General features: G+C 50.6%; 2 protein-coding genes across 2 annotated transcripts in view; one reads left to right on the forward strand and one right to left on the reverse strand.

Moving 5' to 3' along the window:
* The first annotated feature begins 6,141 nt into the window (after positions 1-6,141).
* LOC135367528 (phospholipid-transporting ATPase ABCA3-like) overlaps positions 6,142-17,697 on the forward strand; it is a 31,536-nt gene continuing 19,980 nt past the window's right edge. Inside the window, exons 1-2 of the mRNA XM_064600824.1 lie at positions 6,142-6,247; positions 12,388-12,823. Of these exons, the coding sequence (XP_064456894.1) occupies positions 12,396-12,823 (428 nt within the window). The 5' untranslated portion in view covers positions 6,142-6,247; positions 12,388-12,395. The remainder of the gene's footprint in view (positions 6,248-12,387; positions 12,824-17,697) is intronic.
* LOC135367526 (uncharacterized) lies at positions 10,255-11,072 on the reverse strand. The gene is made up of 2 exons (XM_064600823.1): positions 10,717-11,072; positions 10,255-10,599 (listed from the first exon to the last, which is right to left on the reverse strand). The coding sequence occupies exons 1-2, from the start codon at positions 11,032-11,034 to the stop codon at positions 10,255-10,257; spliced, it is 663 nt and encodes a 220-aa protein (XP_064456893.1). The 5' UTR covers positions 11,035-11,072.

Consider the following 17,697-nt stretch of genomic DNA (forward strand, 5'->3'; position numbering starts at 1 on the left):
TTCCGCCGCCCGCTCACGACGCCGCGTCGGGCGTCGCCAAGTGAGAACTGGCCCTTACGCTCTGCGCATCGCTTCTACCGCGGAAGGGCAGCCGCGCAAGGGTGGTTTAGAGGCCTTTTCGGGCCCCCACAGCTGTGCTGTGCTTTCAAGCGTATTTGCAGTTTGCAGCGTGTAGGTCAGTTTTGACATAAATGTTTCGAGGTTTTGGACTGCCACTCAGCTGTAGCATGTCAAAGCCATTAAATTATTTAGCTCCTGATGTATGATAATACAGCATCGTATCACTCATCAGAAATTTCAGCTTACTGCACATTCGGGTGTGGAGAATTCTCTACGGCTTTCTACCAAGGCGGCTGAAGCTACGTGAACTCTGAAACAGACCGCCAACGCAGTTGCGTTCTGGCTTTTTTTTCCCTCGTCTTTTGAATTGTTTATATTGCTTCATGAAACTTTTCCAACTCTCTCTTCCAACTGTTTATTTTTGTGGCTTGTACAGACATGTAAGTATATATGTTGGATGCTGAGAAAACCATGACTTGCGTGTTCCACCCACGGTCACACGTACGCACCCTGTTTGGGCTGTCAGCACAGCCAGAGCGAAGGAAACGTCTGCGACTATGGCATTGCTTCCAACGTCTGGACGTGTGACAGTAGCCGGGCCCTTCGCCTACTTTGTGGCAGTATCCATCATGACAATTGCTCATGTCTCAAGTGCATTGGCGCGTTATTCCACGTCCGTCCCAGTAAACCACGAATATCCTGGAGACGTCCAAAATGTGTCGCAGACGTCGAAGACGTCGAGACATCCTATGTACGTCCCATGGATATTCTTGATTGGATTAAAACTATGTCGCATGTCACAACTGTAGCTATGTTCCATGGACGTCACATAGACGTCCAGAATGTCTCCTCAAAATATTTTAGTTGTTGGGGATATCCAATTCTGTATATCCCCTCTACGTCCCAAAGAGAATATCTTGGGTACATCGAGATTTGGATATTCTGAGGCGATCGCATCACGAACCAAAAAGGATGTGCAAACCGGGGCTGAATTACGTTTATCGGAAACAAAGAGCGGTCCTGTGCAAGATTGCAAGATTTCGTTCCTTCCAGAACTGACCGTCTATGTTACGTTGAGCACTCATTGAGAAAGAGGCAGAGATGCGGAATTCTGTGGCACTCTCCAAATTTGACTTTGGATGAACCTAGTGAGTGTGTCAGACCAAGAGCAGTAAGAAACAGAGTCATTACCTTGTTGCAGAATTAATACACCACGTAACCCCTCACTTGACTGCTGTTTTTGTACGTAATCGCATTATACTTAGGCAGCTCACCCTCCGTTTTGTTTCGGAGGCGAGCAGTACCCTCGCATTCGCGGAAGTTCGCGCGACAAGCAATATATAGTATTTGCTTGCTCTTGGAAAAGAAATGCTAGTACCGTTCGAAGATTTTTGGACTGTGAGCTTTTCCATTTCTCTGTTTGCTTTATTTAAACCACCGCGCTTTGTGTTCTTTATGGGAAAATTCCAGAAACAGGCATATAGGAGAAACGGGGAACGAAATAGTTATGTGGTGGCCACTCTCTATATATTTACGGGTCCGTTAATGGTGCCGACACCAGCCCACCCAAGACTTCTACAAAATGTTTCAAGATATGCATGCTTCAGTATATTGTATTAGTAGGAAATTTGAGTAAGGCTCTGCAGCTAGCTAGCTTTGAAGATGATAAATGCAACTTCAAGCTTCCAATAAACGTCCATGCGGCGTCTCGATCTCAAAGCTGTCAATATCCCATGGACGTCTACTGTACGTTTGTGGGATGTTCGTGGAATGTGCAACAGGGGAAGATTTTTTCGTCCCCTGGACGTACAGATGATGTCTATGGGATTTCTGGCATGCTCCCTGGGACGTTCAGACCTCCGAGTCAGGACATCACATGGATGTTCACTGGACGTCTCTGGTTTACTGGGGTGCGCGTTAATCCGCGGAACGAACAGGGCGTAGCCTCACGGCACGAGCGTGACAGGATTTTGAGTTTCTGCACCCGTAACTATGTTAAAAAATGTTATACGATACACTGCAAAAAAATTATGTGTGTGGTACAATAAAAGATATGTTACAGCATATTCTTGTTTCATTTTGGGTGAATGTCAGCATAAACCACTATAAATATTCCAAACGACAAGAAGCATGCAAACGGGAATATCCTCTGAACGTCCGAATATCCCGTCGCGATATTTATAGGACGTTCTTGAAACGTACAAAAGCGGGTCTTTTGCTAGTCCTATGGATGTACAAAGGACTTCTACGGGCTCTCTGGGCAAATCCCTGGGATATCCGAACATCCACGCCGGGATGTTACTGGGATATCGCTGGGATATCTGTGGTTTGCTGGGACAGTGCTTGTGAGCTTTTACAGTGCGTGCTGTGCTTTGCGCAGAGACGATTGTCCCTCACGCGAAACTTTGCGTCAAAAGCAACAATGACTGAGAGAGAAGGAGAGATTGAGAGGGATTAGATGTGAGGCAGTAGTCGAACAGCCGAAAAAGGTCCGTCATCTGCATATGGAAGCGAAGGTAGATTAAGATGACATACGAGGCAGGCGAGATGGTTGTCGGACTCCACGCAAAGAGACAAACAAATACAAGCCTTAATTTGGGCACATCAGAAACCAGCGAGTTCAAGCAAAACCCGCATTATTTCCCAATTTTCCGAATTCAAGCTCAATTTTAATTCTTGTTGCTGTCGTCGAATACGTTAGTTGTGCTGGAAGGAACGTTGATTGAATTGCGGCCGTTTTCTTGTTGTACGCGCTTAAGTTGAAACCCCTAGTCATTGTATTGCAATCGTCCTAGAGATCGCACTGTAGTTATCCCCATCCCACCCCATCTCCCAGGCCCTTAAGTCCATCATATCAATTTCATGTTTACTTCACATGTTGTCGTAGCACAATTTACTTTAAAACAAAAGTTCGTTTTGTGCAAGCCGTGTCCCCGTTACGTCTGCTTTGTCACGAGTGGTCACCGGCCATCCCAAACGTTTTCGGGTGTCTCTAGGACTGGGAGACGCACACAAATGTAATGAGAAAAGCACGGGAGATTACAGGCATAATTGAACGTGTGGCAGGCAATGCCATGTATCAGAAACCCGTACCTAATGAGAATACGTGAGAGAACTGATGTTCTGAGGCTGGAACAACACAGAAAGGACAAATACATACAAAACCTCAGTGACTTTCATCTTTCATCGTAATGAGACTACCTTAAGACATTCTTGCGCGGTTACCTAAAGCAACGGTTTTTAGGCGCGAGGCACACGTGACGCACATTTCAACGGAGAGTAGCAGACGACAAAGCGCTCATCACATAACAGCAAGCGCCGTTCTCCAGGGAGCACACACATCGGTATGACCATCACGATCCTGGGAAACTGGCGCCACCAACGTGAACGGTCCCTTCGCGTGTGTTTCGCGCTCAGCGGGCAGGCATGATCAGTATATAGGAGGCTATGCACAAACACACACACTTTGCATTAGAAATATTCCAAGTGACAAGTACAATAAACTCGAGAGAACTGATGTTCTGAGGCTGGAACAACATAGAAGGGACAAATACATCCAGGGCAATCCAGAAGATGTGGGTTCGACTCCTACTGCTGGCTAACCTTTTCAGTGACTTTCATCTTTCAACAATAAACTCGTTTATTCTCTGACACCACCCCTCCAGAGGGCACTAGCACTAGCCCGTTGCTCGACGTTTGGGGGCGCTGCGAACCATGTCCTTCAGCGCCACATATGGCTGAAACCGCGCAACTCGGTCGCATACCCGCGCAAACCGAGCAGTTTCGGAATCCTGTTGCTTCTGTACACTGCAGGCTTCTGGAGATGAAATCCCTGAGTAAATCTTTAGGGACCCGAACTCACAGAAATGAGAGGCGCTAATTAACCATGTCTACGGATCAGAAGAAGAAATTGATGGCTATGTGACGCTAATCAAGGAGAAACGCACTTCGCAAGTGAAAGACAGCGCCAACTTGGTTTCTTTGAACGTAAGCACCACTTTCCCAAATCGATCACATAAAAGCGGGCGTGATCGGTAAAAAAAACCTTTCGGAAGTCCTAAAGTCGTATTCCGTTAGAGCGTAGCGCACCTCTCTACGTACTGCACGTGCACTCACACGCACATGTAAATGCCTCCGGCGCTCAAGCTACAGCATGGGCGTTCCCAGGACTTTTTCTATTTGGGGAGGGGGGGGGGGACCTCTCCTTTCCAGGAGATGGGCGCTGCGAACTGTGCGGGTGTTCATAGGTTCATATTATGACACCAGAACAAACAGAGCAACAGTCAGAGCAAAGAATGCGCAAGTACAGTACAAGTATCGAGGTACCCTACAGCCGGCGAGCCGGCGCCCTATTGGCGCTATCTATTGAATATGTAGGGAATCTTATTCGGCATCGTCAGGGTCACAGAGCATGCGCAAAAGCGTTGTGAAAAAGGTCCATTCAGCCCAATGCTCGCCCACGTCACATCTCAAAAATAGTACTGCCCTACTACTTGGCACTACTTTATCGCCCTCTAAGGCGATCATCAGAACGCCAAAGGAGAGGGCCGTTTCGAGCCTCCTGGCTCTTGGTTTGCAGGAACGTGGGACAAGTGGAAGATGTGACGAGTCACAACAACGCTTGACCAAGCTACTCTCGCCCTATAGAAGATCAGAAAGCAGAGCATTGGCAGCGGAGCGGGAGACCAGTCACACAGACTGGAGCAGGCTCACTCGCCCCTTTTTTTCACAGCACTTTTTTTCAGCAGGCGCACTCACCACTTGCTCACTTTTCAAACCCACTTGCTCCGCTGTCCGAATTTCAGTACGCGCATGGAATGCTAAAGTGAGGCTGCCCAGAGAGGACCTGTAAACGAGAACAGGGATGAAGTGGGGCTTTGCGCAGTTCGCGGAGCTCTTCGCGGTCTCTCCAACGCAAGAACAGCGCTGCACCCTAAGAAAAAAAAGAAAAGAAAAAGGGTGTGAAAAGGTGGTAACTTCTATAGTTACCACCTAGGTCAACATGGCGTCTGATAACGGGTGTAAAAGTGTGGTAAAAGAAATTATCGAAATTGCTACAACTAGGCCGTCGCCCCCCTCGCTCAGGATCATTCGTGGCAATGGACAGCTGCTGTGCGGTGAAGTTCTGTTTTGAGAGTGAGGTAGTATAAGTAGAACTTTGCAACCTTTTAGGCACAACATATGCGACAACTATCACCTCCTAGAAGGTGTAGCTGCTCCACCCCTTTTTCTAAGAGTGTGTATCTTCATAGTCTATAGGGATCATCTTCATATGAATCTTCGGGATCACACGGTCCTGGAGCGCCCTTGCTGAAATAAGGATGAGCAGGCAAGCGAGCATACCTTCAGCTTGAGGGGGACGAGAGGACGCGCAAAGAAGCTTCGTCTGTCTACTCCTTTGTGCGTCCTCTCGTTCCCTCAAGCTCAAGGTATGCTACCGTCGGCGCTCTTGAAGCTACACATTAACCGGTCGTTGCTTGTGTGGCATGTGATCTACTTCATGTTCACGAAGAAGGAGGTACTCAAGGTCGACAAGTTGTGTCTCCGGGATTTTGGAATGGGAGCGGTGTGGTTCCCCGAAAAATGAAGCGTGTGAGACAGCGATGGGTTGTCCGTACGGCAATACGAGCACTAGCAGCATTTCGCTTATTCTATACTGTGAACCCTGGTTGGTGGCGTGTTTTACTGAGCGGTTTGCCTGCCCTTGTTGCGGCATGCTGCACGGGCAGGTGGGGGGGGGATTCGTGCACCCTGGCCCAACTTCGTGGGAAGTATGCTGACCTTTGCCTTACAGCTAGCGTCTAAGCGAAAACCAGGAAAGACGTCCAGGACAGAACAGCCGGTGGCGGGTTTCGAGTACGGTTCACCTATCAGCCTCGACTTGGTAGGCAATCCATGACCTACTACTAGAGTAGGTCGTGAGGCAATCATCTCAGCCACTAGCCAACTGGATGTGGCTACGTCTTGGCTTATGTGCTACCTACTGATCTATTGTCAGCCAAGGCGTAGCCAGATCCCGTGGCTGCGCTGATAGTGCTGCCAAACAAGGAGGAACCACTATCGACATGAACGTCTTTGCTGCTGTTGTATTTCCGCGTGCTTCCGCCGCGTGTCATACCCAAGGTTATTCGAACCATATCCTCTCTCGGCGCGGGTCACTACTTTCTGGACTGCAGCACTTCATAATGTGAGTACATTGCAAGCTTTGAATCCTTTTGAAATACGAGTATGACTTCTGATTACGTACGTTGATGCGCACAGAGTGGGACTACAGTGGCGTTTCACGAAATTGCGCGTTCAGCCCTCTAGAGGTGTGACACGAAAGCGGTTCGGCTTGTCCCTTCAGCGAAAGCTCAAACAAATTTCTCCTCAAAAGCGTGAATTGTGATGCGACATCTTTTACTCCACGAAGAGAAACTTTTCCACTTTAGTGCTCGTCCGGGGTATATCTATGCCCCAGCTACAAAGTGAGTGGTCGAGCCTGCCGGACAGATTGATATCCACTATGTTCTATATCCGCACACGTAGATCAGCGTGACCGTCCGCATCCATTCCATCGTCAACTTCTCTTTATTTCCTCTTCGTCTTTTACCCCGTTGGGAAAACAAGAAAAGTACAACTATAATAGCCCCAAACAACAATAAAAGAACTGATTGTCTCGCGTGCTACAAGTGTCCTATTGAAAATCGAGCACGAAATCCTTCAGCGACGCCGGCGACTTCTTGACGCGACGGGAACGGCGCACTGGCACGTTTTGATTCGATGCACCCTTATCCGGTTGCGGATGGCACTGTCGACTCGTGGTTACAGCGTCCAAGTGCTGTTCCTCTCCATCTGTGGCAATCTCTGGTTCAGGTTCCACATCCAGTTCCGGAGGTCTCTGACTCGTAGTTGCAGCGTCGAAATGCTGCTGCTCCTCTCTGTCGGGTATACGCTGTGGTACAGGTTGTGGATGTTGAACTGGTTCCGCCGACTTAAAGGCTCCCAGAGGAGGCCAGAGACTGCGACCAATGCTAGGACCATCTTTCCAATCGTGAGTGTATGCGCTCGGAGTGACGAATACCAGTTTTGAACAGTTCCAGACGCGATTATCTTGTAGCAAGAAGTTTTTTCCACATTGCTTCTAAACTCGGAGAGGTCTCGAGTAGGAGGGTATTCCTTTACTTCTGGGCTTTAGCCGGATCCGTACAAGATCCCCTGGCTTGAACGTCGGTACTTTAGCGTTACGCCGCATATCTGTGTACTGCTTCATTTTCCTTTGGCTCTGTTGCACTGCCTGCCGAAGATAAATGTCTGAGCTGCCAGGACCGAATGACCTACCGCGTTGACCGTGACTTAACCCTGCTACGTGAAGTGCAGTACGTGGAGATCTTTCGTGAAATAGAAGTGCAGGAGCACAACCTGTTTTCGCGTGAGGTGTTGTTCGGAAGATCGACAGGTACTCCACAACAGTCTGACGGATAGGTTTCCTCTCCAAGAGGGCTAACTGAATGTAATCTTTCAGCGCCCTATTAAATCGTTCGATAAGTTGGCCTGTGGGTCGTAGACCGACGAAAAACAATGTCTAATGTTGCGTTCTTGAAGAAATTTCGTGAAAACTACTGACGTGAACTGAGGTCCCCTATCTGAGACCAATTCATCAGGATATCCTTCCCTGCTGAAGACACTGTTCAGGAAGTCGATAACTACTTGAACAGTGACACTCGAAGAAAATCCCACTTCCGGCCAGCGACTGTAATAGTCCATTAACGTTATTATGAATCTTGCATTCTGTGGTGCTGCTTCATGATGATGATGATGATGCTTCAATTGGCCCCACGATGTCGATTGCAAGTTTTTGCCAAGGCTTTTCGGGCCACGGAACCGGTTGTAGCGGTGCTGGTAGAGGGTTTGCAGACTTGTCTGCCGCCTGACAAATAGTACACGTTCGCACGAAATCTTCGACTTGTCTGTCCATGCCCTGCCACCAGAATAGCTCACGCAAGCGTTGTTTTGTACGAACTATTCCGGGATGAGACTGATGAGCCGCGGAAATTTCTCGCTGCATCAAGCATGCCAGAACGACTACCCGGTCTCCCCGGAAATGATATCCTCGACGATAGAGAGCTCGTCGCGAATTTGGAAAAATGACATCAGCTCTGCTGGCAGTTCCTTCTTTGGTGGCCATGAAGTGAGTATGAACTGCTTCACTTGCTGGAGCAGTGCATCTTCCTTCGCGGCATCTTGCATGTCTCGTTTGTTCAAAGTAGCGCTTACCAGGGACACAACTTCCGCCTCAAAGCTGGTCTCCTCTGATGACGGTAAGGGTAGGCGAGAAAGCGCATCAGCTACCAAATTTTCAGACCCCTTCTTGTACTCCACTGTGAAGTTATATGCTAGAAGATGTGCAGTCCACCGGGCAATGCGCACTGGTCGACCTCTACAGCCGTGGTGCGAAAACAACGGAATCAGCGCTTGGTGATCGGTCCTAAGGGTGAAATGCCGGCCCCAGAGATATATGTACCACCTCTCGCAGCTCCACACACAGGCCGAAGCCTCTCGCTCCCCTGCGGAGTATTTAGTTTATTTAGTAGTATTTAGTAGTATTAGTAGTATTTAGTTAATAAAGCTCGAGATGCAAAGGCGACTGTCCTGATTCCTTCTGACCCCACTTGCTGCAGTACGGCGCCGAGACCTTTCTCGGACGCGTCCGTTGTAACCATAACATCCAGGTCTGGGTCAAAGGGCTGCAGTAGTTCCGCTTCGGTGAGCAGCTTCTTAAGTGTGTTGAAGGTGAGATGCTCTTCCTCGCTCCAAGCGTATGTCTGTCCTTTTTTTAGCAGTCTTCGAAGAGGTTCTAGCACGTGCGCAAAGCGTGGCACAAACCGAGCATAGTATCCTGCTAAACCGAAGAACGATCTCAGCGTCTTTGCATCCTGAGGTACTGGAGCACTGGCGATAGCATCAATCTTTGACTGTAACGGTGCTATCCCTTCACTTGAAACTTTGCGTCCCAGGAACGTAATTTCTGTAGCATCGAAGCAGCATTCGCGGTTTAAAGTCAGTCCTGCATCCGAGATCCGCTTCAGTACAGCACGTAAATTATTGCGATGCTGGCTCGCTGTTTTCCCGAAGACAACGATATCGTCAAGGTAGACGAGTACCCCTTTACACCCTTTAAGTATACTCGTCATCATCCTTTGAAACACCGATGGTGCCGACGCTAACCCAAAACTTACTCTCTTGAAGCGGAAGAGGCCTTCATGGGTAATGAAGGTAGTTAAGCAACGACTTTCTGGGCTTAGCTTCACTTGGTGATACGCGCAAGTTAAATCCAATTTGGAAAAGTGTCGAGCTCCGGCCAATGAGTTTAACAACTCTTCGGCGCACGGAAGCGGATGAGCATCAGCTACGATTGCTTCATTAGGTGTTTTGAGATCCACACACAGCCGAATGGTTTATTAGGTTTCTGAACTACGACGGTTGGAGAGATCCACATTGTGGCGTCGACCCGTTCGATGATATCTTTCTTCTCCAACTCTTGCAGCTCGTCCGATACCTTGCTTTTCAAGCTCAACGGCAGACGACGAAGTTTGGCTGCCACAGGTTTAACATCAGGCTTAACCTGCACTTTGTGTACGAAGCCTTTTGCGAGACCTAGGCGTTCACTGAATAAGTGGCCAAACTCATTCCTCAAGTCCTCTGGAAGTATGTCGGCATCTTTGTAAATACTTGCGCACTTTGAAGCTCTTCCCTGAGTAGCAATGTCCAACTTCCGAATTGCATCTCTTCCTAGCAGGGTTGTCCCCCTTGGTACAACGTGAAACAGGACCGTATCTTCCTTTCCTTGAAACTGTATGGCTGCACGGAAGCATCCTCGAACATAGATCCTCTGGTCATTATAGTCCACGAGTGACGCAGTAGGCTTCTTTAGTGCGTACTTGTGTTTGAATCTTGTGTCGTGGAGAGTTCCTGCCATTAATGATGCTGCAGAACCCGTGTCAACCAACGCATGTAGCACTTCAACTTCAATGGTGACATCCACAAAAATCAGATTTTCTCGTATCTCAGCGAGGTGCACTGGTCGTACCGCGAGAATTTCCTCTTCCTCGACCAATTTCACGTAGGGCCTGCTACGGCACACATTCTTGAAATGCCCACCGCTGACACTTTCCGGACCGCTGACACTTCTGACCCAGTGCCTTGCATCTCTTGTCATTTCGCCAAATGCTGACACGATCCACATCTATAGCAAGCAGGTGTCTGCTTAGACTGTCTGTTGCCAGAAGATGGCTGCGGTTGTGACGACTTGTGCGGTAGACTCCGTTTGGGTTTCCCGTCGACTCGTTGCACGTCCGCTGCATCAGTGGCCTCTACTGAAGCTCTGGATTCATATGGTCGTAAAAATTCATTAGTTGCTGAAGTGGCGGCTGCTATGGTCGTCGCCAAGTTAACTGCCTTCTCCAGTGTGAACGCTTGCCCTTCAACTAGCAAGCGTTCCCTAAGTTGCTGCATTCTTGTTCCTTCTAAGAGTTGCTGCTTAATTGCTTCTTCTTCGAACTGTCCGAAGTTTCACTGCGAAGCCAACGAACGCGGCTCACCGACGAAGAATTTGGTAGTCTCACCCGGTTGCTGCATGCGACCGCGAAATCTGTGTCTTTGAAGTGACACGTTCACTTGTGCTCCAAAACGCTTGTCCAGATGGCTCAATGCCCCTGTGAAGATATCAGTCGTGAGAGTAGTAGTTGACGTTGGAGCCGTAGTAACTGTACTTGAAGACTGCGCATTTGAAGGCTCTAACGAATGAAAAATCCTCTGACCTTCCGCTCCCAAGCAGTGTAGCAGAATGGCTCTTTTCCTGGCCGGCGGGTAGCCATCTCCATCAACAGCCTTTAAGAACGTCAGGAACGATTGTTTCCATTGCTCCCACGGACTTGATGGCTCCCCTGGTGTTGGTAGGAAGGTTGAGGGAGGCAAGAGTCCGGCGAAATTCATGTCGACATGCACGTAAACTGCTTTTAAAATTTTACCATCGTCGCCATAATGTCCTATATCCGAACACGTAGATCAGCGTGACCGTCCGCATCCATTCCATCGTCAACTTCTCTTTATTTCCCCTTCGTCGTTCATACACAACACACTACTCCACGAAAGACTCCCCTACCCGCGTATTCACACGAGCGACATCCCCACGGAAGATTCTAGTGGAAGAAAAAGCAAAAACACTGCTCACGGATCCGAAACTCCGTCCCACGTTATGTTGAGCATTCACACGGTGCCGGAATATCGGGAGTGCCGTACTGCGCACTTATCGGACGACACTTAGCAGACGACACCATCAGTGTCTTTTCCTGTCGTCTGCTACGGAATGTCCTGCGGCTGTGTCGCAGGATATTCCCCGTGGATATAGCAGTGTACGTGAAGACATGACGTTGAGCGTTGGTGCTCACGTGACAGCAGAAAGCTATGACGTTTTTTCGCATCTTTCGCTCTAGCATTCTGGGGAATGTCCACTCCCAAGGCCCTCTTGCACCGCATTGAGGCAGCTACTCCCATCAGACTGTTCAATTTAGAGTGCTAGAGGACACAGAACATACACTGCGCTCAACTTCACTGCGCGCTTCAAGGGAAATTTTCAGGTGCTTCGGAGTGCCTTAGACAGATTGAGCCACATTCGTTTTCATATTGGGGCACGTGTTCCTTGTATTTTGTAATGGTTACTATTATTTTCTTGATTTATATCTTGATTCCTGCTTTTACCTCCCCAGCTTGGACCATATAATTGACCTGCTGTACCTACTAGGTAAACGTTGTCTCCATTTATGTCACGTGAAGGCTTCTTCGGTTTGCCTTGCGATCCTCGCTCAATGGTTTCTTTGCTTATTTATTAATTTCGCTACTACAGAGCTACTAGCAATGGGCAACCTAGCCACCGGCATGAGATCTATAGGTATATAAAGTCAAGTAGTATAGGTATAAGTAAAGTAGGTATAGGCAAATGTATAAGGTAGGCATAAAGTCGATAAAGAATAATACGGTCAATTAAAACATATTATTCTATAAAGATATAGTAAATAAAAAAGTGAAACATAGCACGACGCAGGCAAGCTGGTGGATGAGATCCATGAAGGAAATATCACGAGCTCTAAGCGTTAAATGAGAAAAGGGCAGGTGCTCTGTTTAAAGGGAACAAAGGTCGGCTTTCTCCGTAAAAAAATGCGAGCCATGTGAATCACTCAGTTTGTTTTCCAATATGTTTCTTTGTTGCCGCATACTACAGTGACTGTACTTAGCACATTTTCTTGATCATTCAATAGTTTTCGCAATCCTTCTACCTTTCATCCACAGCCACAGGGATGGGCATGCTATCCCAGCTGTCCATCTTCCTGTGGAAGAACCTGTACGTCCAGAAGGTAAAGCGCCACTACGTCCTGACCGCGGCAGAGCTGGTAGTGGCGCTAGCAGCCTTCGTCATGGTGGAGAGAGACCGACCCTTGCCACCCGACAACATCCCCTTCCCTCCTTACCTGGCACCGGCCTCCGTGTACAATCAGCAGAGAGAGTTCATACTCAGCAAGCCCAGAAAGGTGCTCTACTTCCCGAACACTCCTGACGTGCAGCTGCTGCTCATGGACGCCTTCCCTGGCATCGAAATTGAGGGCTATGCCAACCACGACGCTATGATTGCGGGCTACCAAACGCAGGCGCCAAAGCCTGACTTGGGGCCCGACCAGAATATTATCACCATACAGATCGACACCTCGACCAACCAGACCAACCTACAGTAAGAACTTTTGTCGTTAGTTGTAGGAGAACCGGACTCCGCAGTGCATCTGCTGGTAGCGTGCCCGCTTATCGATGGTAAGGTCGCGGGTTCGTTACCCGGACGGAGGACGCCGGTAACTGTGGCAGAGTACCTAGATAGAGAAAGCCTGCTTACTCGTCGACGTGACGTAACCACTAAGTCAGCCAATTAGGATCGTGTTTTCAACGGCGGTACACTCTTAAAAATGAACTTCACCTCATAGCACGCTCCTAGCCAACCATCATCTCGAATGATATCGTTATCTGCCCTGATTTGTTGAAAACAGGAGGCGTACGCCTCCCGTTTCCATCAAATCAGGGCAGATAACGATATCATTCGACATGGTGGTTGGCTAGGAGCATGCTATGCGGTGAAGTTCATTTCTAAGAGTGTAGATCCGCCCCTGACCCGTAGTCCACTCATTCTTAGGGAGCCTTCGTTTCGTCACCACTGTTTTCCAGACCTCTTACGTGGTTCAATCCGACTACCAGCCAGTTTCGCTGTCCGTCGTCCTGTTTGAGCCAGTCTTCCCCGCACTCTCTCACAGGCCACGGTCACACTACGTGACAGGCAACGTTGCTTCCTTTCTTTTCTTCCCCTCCTTGTTTACTTTTTTTCTCGCATTCTTTCCTAGCTTCACATTTGTTCACTCTCTCTATTTACATGTCACATGGTTATCTTGTATGTTGTGTATATTCATGCATCATATGTTGTACCTTTACACCTGAAGGAATGTAGTCTGCTACATGAAAGCTAGTGTCCATTAAAGAAGTGTTCATTGTTGGTTCTCTTTTGTAAGCTAAAGTACAAAGTATTGGCAGAAATTGAGGAAGCAGTAACCGGGCCGATGAGTAGTGCCACCGCTAGCCTCGAAGTGCGATGCTGGGAAGAGATGTAGCAGACGACGTGTCACGCCCCTCTCGCGCTCCTGGTGCCTGCGACCCCCTTTTCATTCTTTCGTGGTAGTTTGTGGGAAACGGCCACGGTATTAAAGCGGCCTTGTCCTTCCTGCCTTGTCTGTCCATCAACTACATTGGTGACCCGGACAAAACCCGACATGGACCCACCGTCAGCAAACCCCGCCGTTAACGTACCCGGCGCCTTTCCGCCTGCGGCCTCACCGTCCAGCACTGCCCCGCCCACCTCTGCAGCCGTGCAGCATTTCGCCGTTCGGCTTCCCCCCTTTTGGCCCCAGAACCCAGCTGTGTGGTTTTCGCAGGTGGAGTGCCAATTTGAGCTCGCGCACATCACCACTCAGCTCACCAAGTTCCGCCACGTTGTCAGCGTTCTTCCACAAGACATTGCCGCCCAGGTAGTCGATATCCTGTCTGCTCCTCCAGCGAACGCTCCCTTCGATGCCCTGAAGACTGCCATCCAGGAGCGCACTACAGCATCGGAGCGTAAGCGCCTCCAACAGCTTCTGACCGCCGAAGAGCTTGGTGATCGCCGCCCGAGTCAACTCCTCCGCGACATGCAAAATCTCCTTGCCGATCGCGCGGCGGCTTTTGATCCCACCCTCTTAAAGGAGCTCTTCCTGATCCGCCTGCCCGCGAACGTGCAAATGATTTTGGCCACGGCAACCACCCTCCCTCTGCAAGACCTGGCCGCTCACGTGGACAACATAATGGAGGTCTCCCCTCCGCAAGTCGCTGCAATTCCTGCTGCTGCCTCCTTCTCTCACGCCGTTGCGTCTGAACCAGCCACTTGCGCCGCCATTACTGACACCCATCCTTCGAACCTCACGGGTGCTGTGGCGCAGCTCCAAGCCGATCTCGCCCGTCTTTCGACCCTGGTAGTTTCCTCACTCGCCCGCAACGACCCTCGGCGGCGAGGATCAAGATCCCCACGGCGTCGTTACAACAGTCGTCCCCGTTCTCCCGCACCTACGCCACAACAGCCATCCCGTCTCTGCCGTTACCACCGTCGTTTTGGCTCCAGCGCCCAGCACTGCATTCTTCCTGGGCGGAAAACTCCAGCGGAGACCGCTAGTGGCTGCGGCAGTCTCCGGCAATCCAGGCAGCCGACTTTACTTCGTGGTGGACCAGGCATCCCGCACCAAGTTCCTGGTCCACAGGGGCGCCGAAGTTAGCGTGCTCCCTGCCTCTGCCCTCGACAAAAAGCGCCCCCCGCTTTTTCATATCACTGCCGTCAACAATACCGGAACTCCCGTGTACACGCAGCGCTCCCTCACCCTAAACCTCGGACTGCGACGAAACTTCCCATAGTTATTTTTGGTGGCCGCCGTCGACAGAGCCATTTTGGGAGCAGATTTTCTCCATCATTTCCGCCTCACCGTCGACGTCGCCCGCAAGAGACTCGTGGACACGTCCACCTCACTCTCCGTTCCAGCAGCCTCGGCTAGCGACCTTCCCCCTCCGGCCGGCCCAACCATCTCTGCACTTATGTCGCCTTATGCGGCCATCCTGTGCGACTTTCCTAGCCTCACTCGTGCACCGGACGGGACGAAACCTGTGACGCATGATGTCGTGCACTATATCAACACCACTGGTGCACCAGTCTTCGCTCGCCCGCGTCGCTTGGCGCCCGAAAAGCTCAAGATAGCTCGCGCCGAGTTCGACCACATGCTCTCCATTGGTGTCGCCCGTCCCTCTTCTAGGAACTGGTCATCCGCGCTTCATATGGTGCCTAAAAAGACGGGGGACTGGCGCCCATGTGGGGACTTTCGCGCATTAAACATGGTCACAACACCCGACTGGTATCCCGTCCCTAGGCTTCAAGATTTCACCAGCAACCTGCACGGCGCCAAAATTTTCAGCAAAATAGATCTAATGAAAGCTTACCACCAGATTCCCGTCGCTCCAGAGGACATCATCAAGACTGCTATTACGACACCGTTTGGCGCATGCCCTTCGGCTTACGAAATGCGGCTCAAACGTTCCAACGTTTCATCGATTGCGTCGTCCGAGGGCTTCCTTTTGTTTTTGCTTATACAGTCAAACTCCTTTATAGCGAACACCTTTTTAACGAAAATACCACTACAGCAAATTTTTTTTACGGTCCCGCTGGAGCCTATCGGTCCAATAATGGACATCTTTTTAACGAAAATACCTTTACAGCGAATTTTTTTTCCTGTCCCCTGAGTTTCGTTGTAAAGGAGTTTGAGTGTATAGACGATATTTTAGTGACAAGCTCCTCGCCTCAAGAACACGAACGCCACCTTCGCCTGCTTTTCCAGAGCCTGGCTGACCACGGCATCGTCGTGAACGTGGCAAAGTGTGAATTCGGTGTCGCCTCCACTGAGTTCTTAGGCCACCGAGTCACCTCTGAAGGCATTGCCCCCCTGGAAGGCAAGGTCAAGGCCATAACCAACTTCCCCCGTCCTGAGTCCCTCCGACAACTGCGCCGCTTTCTCGGTCTTATCCCGCACTGCGCAGAGACCCTACGTCCTCTTGAAGAACTGCTCGCCGGTGGGAAATCTAACATTTCTCCTTTACCGTGGACCCCGACAACCGAGGCCGCCTTCAGCAAGATCAAAGGCACCTCGCCCAGTCGACGCTACTGGTATCACCCGCAACATGACGTCCCAACAGTACTCATGGTCGACGCGTCTAATGTCGCCGTCGGGGCAGTCCTCCAACAGCAGATCGACGGCGATTGGCAGCCCACGGCGTTCTTCTCCAAAGCCCTCCAACCTCCAGAGAGAAACTACAGCACTTTTGGCCGTGAACAGCTGTCTGCCTACCTTGCCGTACGGCATTCCCGGAATTTCTTGGAAGGCCGTCGGTTTTCCATCCTTTCCGACCACAAGCCCTTGACGCATGCCCTCCGTTCCGCCAGCAGTCGGTACTCCCCCCGAGAAATCCGCCATCTCTCCTACATCGCGGAGTTTTCCACTGACATCCAGCACGTCCGTGGGGCGGACAACTCTCCGGCCGACGCATTGAGTAGGCTTGCGCACCTGAACGCCATCGACCCACACTCTCCCCTGAGCTTATCGCCCAGGCCCAGACCTCCGATGACGAGCTCACCCGTTTGCGCGCGTCCAACACCACCTCTCTGAAGCCTACCGACGTCGCCATTCCAGACTCTCGGCTGACGCTGTGTTGCCATACGTCCGGGGCCCAGCCCAGGCCTTTCGTTCCCGCCGGTCTTCGTCCAGCGGTCTTCAATTCCCAGCACGACCTTGCGCATCCCGGCGTAGGCGCGTCCCAGCACATGATCAGCGCACGTTATATTTGGCCCTCGATACGTGCCGATGTTCGGGCTTGGGTCCGCGCCTGCCTGCCCTGTCAACGATCAAAGGTGTACCGAGACACCCGATCGCACCCCATGGCCAGTTTTCCCTTCCCGACACTCGCTTCGACGTGGTGCATCTGGACATAGTGGGCCCCTTGCTTCCGTCATCCAGTTTTCGGTACATGCTGACAGCGATCGACCGGTTCACCCGTTGGCCCGGGGCGGTGCCAATGCCCGACATGACTGCCGAAACTGTCGCCGCTACCTTCCTCAGCATGGATCTCCCGATTCGGCGTTCCGTCTCAGGTCACTACTGACCGCGGCAGACAGTTTGAAAGTGCACTCTTCTCCGCCTTGACCAACTTGCTCGGAACTCCCCGAGTGCGGACGACATCATAACATCCTGCATCCAACGGCATTGTCGAGCGCATGCACCGTCATTTAAAAGCTGCATTCATTGCTCACGAAGACCGAACGTACTAGTCGGCCCACCTGCCCATCGTCCTTCTTGGGCTCTGTGCCGCGCTCAAGCCTGACCTTGGCGCCAGCCCGGCGGAGCTCGTCCATGGCAGAGTCCTGCGCCTGCCCGGAGAATGTTTCGCCCCCTCTTCAAACCAGTGGAATGCATTAGACTTTGTACGGCACCTTCACGAGTT

Source organism: Ornithodoros turicata, chromosome 8, assembly GCF_037126465.1.
Source record: "Ornithodoros turicata isolate Travis chromosome 8, ASM3712646v1, whole genome shotgun sequence".
NCBI lineage: Eukaryota > Metazoa > Arthropoda > Arachnida > Ixodida > Argasidae > Ornithodoros > Ornithodoros turicata.